At 45.1% G+C, this 11,021-nt stretch overlaps 1 protein-coding gene across 2 annotated transcripts in view; it reads left to right on the plus strand.

Moving 5' to 3' along the window:
* The window catches only part of WNT11 (Wnt family member 11), a 109,712-nt gene extending 105,578 nt beyond the window's left edge, over window positions 1-4,134 (plus strand). For both annotated transcript variants that reach the window (XM_066588285.1, XM_066588286.1), the window contains one exon: window positions 216-4,134. In XM_066588285.1, coding sequence (XP_066444382.1) covers window positions 216-390 — 175 coding nt within the window. In that variant the 3' untranslated portion in view covers window positions 391-4,134. The remainder of the gene's footprint in view (window positions 1-215) is intronic.
* The last annotated feature ends 6,887 nt before the right edge of the window (window positions 4,135-11,021 follow it).

Here is an 11,021-nt window from a genome sequence, read left to right on the forward strand (position 1 = left end):
CAGTGGCATTTAAGGACATTTAAACATCATGTCAGCGGCATTCAGGCCCATACAGAATGTATTAGAGGAGCCCGATTGTGGTTGTTTTTGTGTTGTTACCAGATCAGATTGATGCATCTCCTGCCAGGTTATGTTTGACATTAAATCGTCTGCCGAATGCTCCATATGCTGAAGTCAAGTGATTAACCCTCCATTGTCTCATTGTTCTCTTTCAGGCAATGCAATAAAACCTCCTTTGGAAGTGACAGTTGTGATCTAATGTGCTGCGGCCGAGGATATAACCCTTACATGGACACGGTGGTGGAGCGGTGTCATTGCAAATACCATTGGTGTTGCTATGTAACCTGCAAAAAATGTGAGAGGACTGTGGAGAGATACGTTTGCAAATGAAAAAAGGAAACCAAAAAAAAAAATGTTTTCCATCCATTCAGGACCTCACCAAAAAAACCTAAAAGAAACATGAAAAAACCAAAGCACTATCCACGGTCGGAAGTTCCTTCTTCTCCTAGAAAGAGACGTTCAATAAATTGTGCCAAATGAGATATAATAATATACAGAGTAAGGAAAATATCAGGACCGACATGAATGTTTTTGAAATTGCAAAAAGAACAAAGACTCCGGTGACCATTACGGTTGACCAGCCACCTCCTGGTGTCTGCCATATTGTAAATACTCATGACTTCATTACTTTGTTGCAGTGGGCACTACCATGGTACTTTGGTGGCCTACTAGGGAAGAATAAGGGATTATTTTTATGTAACCTGTGAAGAAAAATGCTGGACTGGACTTATAAGCCCTTTAACCTGTATCATTCAATGGGCTCTATCTGGAAAAAAAAACTGAGTGCAATGAAACCCATTTGAGGTTCACTTTATTAAAATGTAATTCCAGACTGGAAATACGATGTAGAATATATTTAAAAACTTAATCTTAAATCATTGTGGGGACAGTTCAAAAGTACCACACAGATAAAAGGAGAAATTCACTTTTCCTGCCGTAAACCAACTATGAACTGTTATTAAGGGTCTGCAGTTGGCAGACGTGGTCAAGGAAGATTTTGGAAATTTGTTTTGGATTACCGGTGTTAGCTAACTGGTTGTTGGGTGGGGGGGAATAAGTAGTTTCTTAAATTTAGTAATATATTCTACAAAGTGTCTCCAAACCAGAGCATCATCTTTAAAGGGAAGCTGTCACATGTTCTTACCCCACTGAACCATCCTCAGTGCACTTTAAGCCATCCATTCACCTTTCCTAACTAGTAGCTAGGTTTGCCAATTACATTCCATATCTTAGAAGACGTGTTTTATAAAACTCCATTGCCTTATACAAATGACAGCTTAACAGTTTGATAGACGTGGTAGCCACCTCAAAAATTCAACTTTAAGTTTAACTACTACCCTTTGGCTTGGATGTATGTGGAGGACGTTCCCTTGGTCATCCACATGGCCTTCCAAATCACTTGCAGACGCCATGCATCCTGAGACCAACACATGTACAGTTTGCCTTGCCCTGGCTCATCGGCTGCCTGAGGGAAAAAAGTGCCTCCTGAGATGCTGCTGCAGAGCCGCCAAGTGAAGACAATGTCCCGGAAGTAACAGAGGGTGGGAGCATTCAGCTGGGCAAGGCAGACTGCTCATGTGCATCTCCCAGAATGCACAGCACATGCGTGAGTTTTGGACAGCCATGTGGATGGTCCGCATCAATCAGAGGCAGGAGGTGGAGTTGCAATTAATTCTTTGACTAGCTCTTAAGGTCCAAGCATAGCCCTCGAACTGTTAAGCCCTTATTGGCATACAGCACAGGAGTTTTATAAAGAATGGTTTCCTAAGGTATGCAGGTGTAGTTGGCAATTATAGTCACATGTTTGGTCTTAAAGATCACCGGAGATAGTTTGATGGGTTGAAAAGAGGTGACAAGTTCCCTTTAAGTCTTGTTTACATTCTTCAGAATTCCGTTCAAAGCATCTCAAGTCAACGCCCAGACAACAGTGTCCTGCCACTGTCGGTGGATGTACAAATTTTTGTTTTGTATGCAGAACCTACAGAGAGAGATATTTATAAATATAGCATTTGCTTTCTTTATTCTACCTTTTTATATATATATAATTATAAATGTAAGTAAACCGCTTAAAGTTTGTATGAAATAAAAGCCAAAAAAGGTAAAAAAATATAAAATGGTTTATATTATATTTTTATAGCCTTTTTAATGCTATTTTATGAAATACCACTAGTAAATTTGCAGGTTTCCATGTAGTGAAAAGTGTAAGTTTTCTGGAAGAGGTGGATAGACTCTTAAGTTGTAGTCTTAAAGGGGTTGCCCAGCTTTACAGTATTGATGACCGAGCCAGATGGGACAGTAGATCATTGGGTATGAATGCAATGAGATCTAAGCCCCTTCAATTGAATCAAAGCTGAATGTTTCCAGGAAGACTGCAGCTTCACACGTTAGTGCATCAGCCTGGCGAACAGCTGATTAGGCTCAGGGTGACAGATCACTAGTGATCTACTATTGATGGATTATCCTAGTGTAAAGTTGGATTCCTATAATAGCACAACTAATAAATTATGACACTCATAGTCACGGTTCACACACTGTGGATCCAAGAGTGGAGACATATAAAACTAACCTTTTTGCAGAAAAACTATGAAAGCCAACACATTCATGGCATGCAAAATGAATCAACAGGAGGTACAGAGACCAATCTTTGAAAGACCAGGTCGATAAAATGAATTATCTGATGATCTGGTGACAGCAGTATCTATTGGGAGGAGGGAGGATATACTACCGGTCAAACATTTTTGAACACCTCAATTTTTCCACTTAATTTGGACACTAACACAGCTCAAGTCCAGCAAATAATGTGAAATGGTTCAAAAGTAAGATGAAAAAAAAATTATGAAATTTTAACCAGAAACATAGCAATAGTCTGAATTTACGATTTTACCGATAGGGCTTTTTCAGGCAACACATCAAGGATGGCTGCTCTGCAGCACAGGAAGAACATTATAGTTTGATATTAGATGCAAACTATTCCTACTGGTGTCTCAACATTTGTAGATTACTCTCAAACCCTCTGATTCTATATAACCAGTGTTGGAACACACTGCATTAGAACACCCTCTAGGACAAAGTGTGGACAGTTTTGTTTTTCAGGACAGCGCATATTGTTATCATAATGCCAAGAAAGGCAATTACAAGAAGGCAGACAATCATAACCCTAAGACTGGGCTCACACAGGGCGGATTCCCAATAATTGCCAGTTATTGAGAGTCAGCAGTTTGCGTAATCGACATCTCAGAACACAAAATCTTCAAGTACAGCTTATTGCAGCAAAAATAAACTAGTTTCCATTTCAGCTGTGAAGAGAAGTAACTGGTGCACTGGACAATACTCCCTAGTGTACGCCTAGTTAGTCAGGGGTTCCTATTACAGCAAGACAATGATCCAAAACACATATTTCTGGTAATGGCAGAACTACTTAAGAAGACAAGAAGAAGACGGTAGGCTGCACAGTCTTCAGATTTGAACTCCATTGAGCTTGTTTGGGATGAACTGAACAGAAGGGTGAAAGCAAAGCGACCTACAAGTGCAGCACATTTGTGGGAACTTCTGCAACAAAATTGTAAAGAAACTTCTGAACAATATCTGAAGGTACTTGTAGAAAGAATGCCTAGATGGTGTAAAGCAATTATATCAGCTAGAGGGGCGACTGGGAAAAGTCAGAAATCTAGATGTAATTTGGTGAAACAAAGTTAATCCGCTATTTGTATTCATCTTGACTTGTTTATTTGTTCTCTGCTTTCATTTCAAAGTACATTGGAGAGATTGAGGTGTTCTAAAACTTTTGCCCAATAATGTATAACAGGCAGCAAATGATCAATCTGTCCTTGAAGTTGAAAGAAAAATAGGAAAGCGTAAGGATTGGAGCGACTGTGAAAAGGGCCAAATTGTGATTTTTATGTTTAAAAGGTTTTTATTGAAAGCCCAATTCAACCGTTTTTCACAGTGAGACACAATAACTATCTGTCATAACACTTTCCACATTGTCTCTTCTATTGTGATACAATAACAGCTTCTCTTACATTTTGGAGAATTTTACAAAACCATGAACAAAATAAAACACTATAAAACCTGTGTGGTCCCTTTTGAAGATCCTCTCTGTCTGGCACCAAATTGTGATTTTTTTGACCATTGGATCAAAGTATTTCCAGTATTTCTGGTCTATAGAGGTGTTCCCCATATGTAGTGATTAGTACCTTCCAAGAGTGGTCCAAAGGACAACCAGTGAATCAGGGACAGGGTCATGGTTCATTTATATATGTGGGGAGCAAAGGGTAGATGTAGTCTGGTTCCACGGAAGAGCTACTCTGGCACAAACAGCTTAAATGATTAAAGTGACCCCCCCCCAGTTTCTGGAAGAAAATTTGTCCAAGGATCGAAATGGGGGAGTTATATTACCTGGTGCTGTTCTTTCTCCTCATTGTGCTGCCAATTGGTCTGTTTCTGGGGCTCCTCTTCATTCTTCCAAGATGGCTGTGGTGATTCTTAGACTACCCAATGCATACTGAGCACTAGCAGTATATCAGCAATTTAGGACACTACACACTGCTTTGACTGCTGACGTGAGCAGCGGTGGCCAATCCAAAACCAGCATGCAGTGCCTAATTTCTCATGTACAGGATCGGTCATCACCATCAGATCAGTGGAGGACCCAAACACCGATCAGATGTTTGAATAGGCCACGACACACAGGAGATTTACTAATCTAGTTGCACAAAAATAATAGTTTGTACCAGAGGCGTAACTTGAAGCTCCTGGGCCCCAATGCAAAATCTGTAACAGGGCCCCCAACTATAATGCTTTATTCAAAGTAACGGGCTCCATATATGGAGAAGAGAGGTCTTATGGACCCCCTAAGGCTCCTGGGCCCGGGTGCAACCGCATCCCCTGCATCCTCTATAGTTACGCTCCTGGTTTGTACCCTTTGTCTCACATTTGTGCAAAAAGGAAGCATGGCTTGGGTTTCACAACAACATGAATTCCTACTCAAAACGCAGAACAGTCATTGTGACAACTCTCAAGTAACTAAGCAAATATTAGAAAAATTCCATTTAGATCAGATTTTTCCGACTTTTGTCCCATGTAGGGAGTAATTTAAGATGTGCTTTGACCTTAATTTTACAGCAATAATATTATATGGTATTTATGCTCTTACAAGGGTGTCTGGTTTAGAAAACAGAGTTTCAAATACCCTATTTGGGAATGGGTTAATAGATAGTGGTGCTGTGGTCAGGGTCCTCGTCTATCTCTGGAGCTGAGAGCAACTACAAAGAGCATCTAACACTGGAGCTCCTGACACATATATACATTACATAGACAGCCCGGTAATTTCAATCAGAATTTTGTAATACCTTATTTCTCCTGTAGAGGCGCTGCAGGGTAATTGAGTTCTTGTTGCTGGATTCTTCCACAGATTACAAATATTACAACTGATCACTTGGGACCCAAACAGCAGGACACCCTGTGAGCCTCTTATTTCGGGGAGCCTTGCCACTTCGTCCTGGACAGACAAAAATGTCCGAATCCCTCCTCTGACTACCTGATGCACACTGTGCATTAGTATGCATCATTCGTCTAACACTCTATATACTGCTTTGATTGGCCAGGGGGAGGCATTTTTGTAGTGTCCAACACTGTGAAAAGCTTACAGGTGTCTCTATATAGGCACTGGTAGGCATCCCGAGAATTTTGGCAGAGGGAGGGTTTTCCAGGGTGCAGGGTATTTTTTCGCTAAAAACGACGCTCGCGGTCATGTGAATGGACAAGAAAACGCTGGCCATGATCGCGTAAAAACCCCCTTTCAGGTGCTTATACAGAGTAGGCGTAAAAACGCCGTCGCCGTATATCCGCTTGTGGGAAAGAGCCCTCAGGCACATTTTTCTGAAATTGTTCCACCCTATTCTTAGATGGAGTTTTCAGAGATTGGTGACCTCTGACCACTTTTGCTTCTGAGAGACTCGGCCTCTCTGACATGTCCTTTTCATACACAGTCATGTGACTTAGTAGAAAATTGACCCGTTTTTCATTAGTATCACTTACGTTTTCGACCTTTTGTTACCCCTGTCCAAACTTTTGTGAGATGCGTTGCTGCCGTCAATTTCTAAATGAGTTCATTTTTTAAAAATGAAATGGAAAAATGTCTCCCCTCCCCCGCTGATATGTTCTACTGTGAATAAAATAGGGTTACATGAGATTTCCAAATCATTGCATTCTTTTTTTCTTAACATGTTTTCACATTTCCGACATGTGTTGTACTTTAGTATGGCTTTTGTTGTGTAAGATGAGGCAACAATTGCTTTTCAAATACTTAAAGGGGTGGTCTCGCGAAACCAAGTGGGTCTATACACTTCCGTATGGCCATATTAATGCACTTTGTAATATACATTGTGCATTAAATATGAGCCATACAGAAGTTATTCACTTACCTGCTCCGTTGCTAGCGTCCTCGTCTCCATGGTTCCGTCTAAATTCGCTGGCAGCTTGCTTTTTTAGACGCGCTTGCGCAGTCCGGTCTTCTCCTTTCAGCACGAGCCGCTTCAGTGTGCTCCCCGCTACAGCTCTTCTGCGCATGCGCAGATGAGCTGTCACTGCTCGGGAGCGCGCTGGAGCGGCCATTCTGTACCTTCCTCTGTTAGAGGAAGGTGCAGAGCCACCCAGCTGTCCGGAGAAGCCGCCCAGCTGTCCTGCCGTCCAGCTGTCCTGCCGTCCAGGTAAGTGATGGGCCGGGGGGGGCTGCCGCTGCGCCGGGGGGGGGGGGCTGTCGTTGCGATGGGGGGGTCTGTCGCTAGGCCGGGGGGGGCTGTCGCTGCGATGGGGGGGTCTGTCGCTAGGCCGGGGGGGCTGTCGCTGCGATGGGGGGGCTGTCGCTGCGATGGGGGGCTGTCGCTAGCCAGGGGGGGGGGCTGTCGCTGCGATGGGGGGGCTGTCGCTAGGCCGGGGGGAACTAGCGCTGGGCCAGGGGGGTAAGTGATGGGTCGGGGGTGATGTTCACTGACAGGCTGGGCTCCGGGGCCTTCACCTGGGCTGAGGGTCTAGCGCTGGGGAGCCGGGAGCGTAGCGCTGGGGAGCCGGGGGCTAGCGCCGGTTACCTGTTGCCTGGCGGTGGGTGACTGGTCGGTGGCTGCGGGGCGTCTGGTCGGCGGCTGCGCGGCGTCTGGTCGGCGGCTGCAGGGCGTCCGGTTGCCATGGAGACACAGCTGGCAGCGTCTCGGGAGCGCGCACGTCGGGCTGCAGCGAGCGACGGGGAAAGAGCCGGCGGCCATCTTGGGGAAACTTTTATAAGTTGCTGAAACGCTGGAACGGTAAGTACGAACCAGCTAGAAAAGTAATTTACAGGGGTAATTAGTAATGTATGTTTAATTAGGGGGATTGGGCAAAAAAAAAAAATCACTGCTTCCTCGAGACATCTCCTTTAAGATAAGATAACTTGTCACAGAATGTTATCACAGTCAAGTTAAACTTTGCTACACGTGTATTTCTGGCCATGGATGTTGAAAAAGTGCACCACAATGTCATCAGAATCCAGCCTTAAACCACAAGTGCCAAATAATCACAAAAAACTCTCAAATAGTCATTTCATCATTTGGAAACGCGCTGCAGATAAACATGGATGCCGGTATTTATATGAAGGCCAATGTAGCAAATTCTCTCATTTTCACTCATGTCTACTCACGAGTCATACCTGAGTGCAATCCTTAAAGATGTTATCTGGCCTCTCCAGGTAAAGTAAGGACAGAACTGACATATAGGTAACAGAGTTGAATATTTTGGGTGGAGGAACATTTTACGACCGTGATTCATTTAGTTTTAGCAATTAAATTAAATGAAAATGATATCACCTGCAGGTGAAGAAACATTAATGATAGAGATGGAGTTGATAACATCTGCAGATATGCAATTACTACATCATTCCTCCCAGCTATGTACAGTAGACACTGGCACGAGGCGGCATTCACAGCGTCTGCAGAACAAGCCTCTTTAAAGTGTCTCTGTCAGGTCTATCTGTACGGGGGCATTGCACAGAGTGGAGGAGATAATCTCAGGTTGGGGCTCCTGTCCACGGGCGATAGTTCATTGCGTTATCCGCGGCGATAATCTGGCCGCAGGTAATGCTTTGAACATTTTCTATAACTTTGCTATGGAAAGCGCAGCCCTGACGTCCACGAGTGGAGGATCATAGCGATTCTCTGCTCGCAGGATTCAAATCGCGGCATGCTGCAATTTGCCGTGATTCTCTGCAGTGAGCCTATCTGTTAGATAGGCTCAGCGCGGAGACCTGACAGCTCTCCCCCCTGCAGCGGAATATCGCTAGTGATATTCCATCATGGCCGTGGACAGAGGGCCTTATAAAACCCTGTGAGTCCTGCTTCCTCCTCCCACTCAGAGAAAGCCTGTGAGCCCTGCTTCCTCCTCAAACTCATTGAGAAAGCCTGTGAGTCCTACTTCCTCCCCCCCACTGATAGAAAAAACCTGTGAGTCCTACATCTTCCCCCCACTTGTAGAGAAAGCCTGTAAGTCCTTCTTCCTCCTCCCACTCATAGAGAAAGCATGTGAGTCCTGGTTCCTCCCCCAACTTGTAGAGAAAGCCTGTGAGTCCTGCTTCCTCCCCCCACTCTTTGAGAGAGCCTGTGAGTCCTGCTTCCTCCTCCCACTCATAGAGAAAGCCTGTGAGTCCCACTTCCTCCCGCCACTTGTAGAGAGAGCTTGTGAGTCCTACTTCCTCCCCCCACTCATAGAGAAAGCCTGTGAGTCCTACTTCCTCCCCCCACTCATAGATAAAGCCTGTGAGTCCTACTTCCTCCCCTCACTCATAGAGAAAGTCTGTGAGTCCTACTTCCTCCCCCAACTCATAAAGAAAGCCTGTGAGTCTTGCTTCTTCCCCCCACTCATTGAGAAAGCCTGTGAGTCCTGCTTCCTCCACCCACTCATAGAGAAAGCCTGAGTCCTGCTTCCTCCCCCAACTCATAGAGAAAGCCTGTAAGTCTTGCTTGTTCCCCCCACTCATTGAGAAAGCCTGCGAGTTCTGCTTCCTCCTCACACTCATCGAGAAAGCCTGTGAGTCCTGCTTCCTCCACCCACTCGTAGAGAAAGCCTGTGAGTCCTGCTTCCTCCACCCACTCGTAGAGAAAGCCTGTGAGTCCTACTTCCACCCCTTGTTCTGCAATGGGGCTGACAGCTGAGACAATGCAATCAGCTATAATCAGCGCTCCCCGGGCAGAGCACAGTGTGCGGTCCGTCTTATCAGCTCTTCAGTCGAGCAATGGATTTCATGCTGAACTGAAAATCATCGTTCGGCAGAAAAGTGAAAGATGGGCACATTTACACCCAACAATTATAGCTCAAAAGATGGCTTTTGAGCGTTTTTGGAGCGATAATCGTTGTGTATAAAAGGGCCCTAAGAGTGGAGTTCTCTTAGCCACTGCTATATAAAGGCAGCTGTCAATCACAGAGTGGTAGGACAAGCATAGGGACACTGTCACCTCCAGTGCCATGCTGTGCTGCCCTTGTGTCGGTGATAAAAAAAATCATGTGCTGATAACAAAAAGGGAGCATTTTCTGCCACATTCCTTTAAAAGTTCTAACAAATTTTTAATAGACTCCTCAACATTGAAACTGCAACGCCAAGAAGGAAAAGTCATGGAATCATGGAAATCACAGGATCGATAGACATGATAAAAATAGAAACTAAATATTTAAAACATATCAATTTAATCATTATGGAGTACGAGTGCAACGTACAGAAATCTACATGGATTGCAGCAGGGAAGGGGTTAATGGTGGGGGTTGCTGCTCCGATGCACCCCTGCTGTTGCAGGGAGAGCCCGGCTATCAGTGACAGCCTGCTCCTGCTGTCGGATAGCATGGGATCTCTTCTGATCCTTCTCTATCCTCAGGGCGTAACTGTATGTCCTGTTGCGCTAAGTACTTCCCTGCCAGGACGGACAGTTACGCCCTGTGGTGGGAAGGGGTTAATCTCATGGTCTGTGCAGAGGTTCGCCTCTCTGCACCTCTGGCTGTTTTTCCAACCAGTGGGATAGGAAACTTTAGACAGTGCTGACATCCCAGCCTACGTGCCTATCTTAGTGAAACCTTCTACTTCCTCGATTTGCATAACCTTCTGGGTTATCAAGAAACCCCTTTTAAGGTGTATTCCTGGACTTAAAGGGGTTGTCCCGCGGCAGCAAGTGGGTCTATACACTTCTGTATGGCCATATTAATGCACTTTGTAATGTACATTGTGCATTAATTATGAGCCATACAGAAGTTATCAGAAGTTTTATACTTACCTGCTCCGTTGCTGGCGTCCTCGTCTCCATGGTGCCGACTAATTTTCGGCCTCCGATGGCCAAATTAGCCGCGCTTGCGCAGTCCGGGTCTTCTGCTGTCTTCAATGGGGCCGCTCGTGCAGAATGCCGGCTCCGTGTAGCTCCGCCCCGTCACGTGCCGATTCCAGCCAATCAGGAGGCTGGAATCGGCAATGGACCGCACAGAAGAGCTGCGGTCCACGGAGGGAGCAGACCCCGGCGGCCATCTTCAGCAGGTGAGTATGAAGACGCCGGACCGTCGGGATTCAGGTAAGCACTCTCCGGTTTGTTTTTTTAACCCCTGCATCTGGGTTGTCTCGCACCGAACGGCCCCCCCGTTAAAAAAAAAAAAAACAACCCCTTTAACTATTAAAATCCTGACCTAATCAATAGTTGATTGGCAGGGGTCCGCCACTGGAGACCTGTGGCGATCAGCTGATATTAGGCCAGCTGTCGGTGAGCATGGAGCTGTCAGCTTTCTGCGCTGTCCCCACTGGCAGCTGGCCCAATATCAGCTGATTGCTTGGGGTCCCCAGTGTTGCACCCCCACGATCAACTATTGTTGACTTATCCTGAGGAAAACCTGGAAAATCAATTTTAAACATCCCTTAAATTGCCTTTTTTTTACATATTTTTGTTAATAAAAGAAAGAAAATA

Source organism: Eleutherodactylus coqui, chromosome 1, assembly GCF_035609145.1.
Source record: "Eleutherodactylus coqui strain aEleCoq1 chromosome 1, aEleCoq1.hap1, whole genome shotgun sequence".
NCBI lineage: Eukaryota > Metazoa > Chordata > Amphibia > Anura > Eleutherodactylidae > Eleutherodactylus > Eleutherodactylus coqui.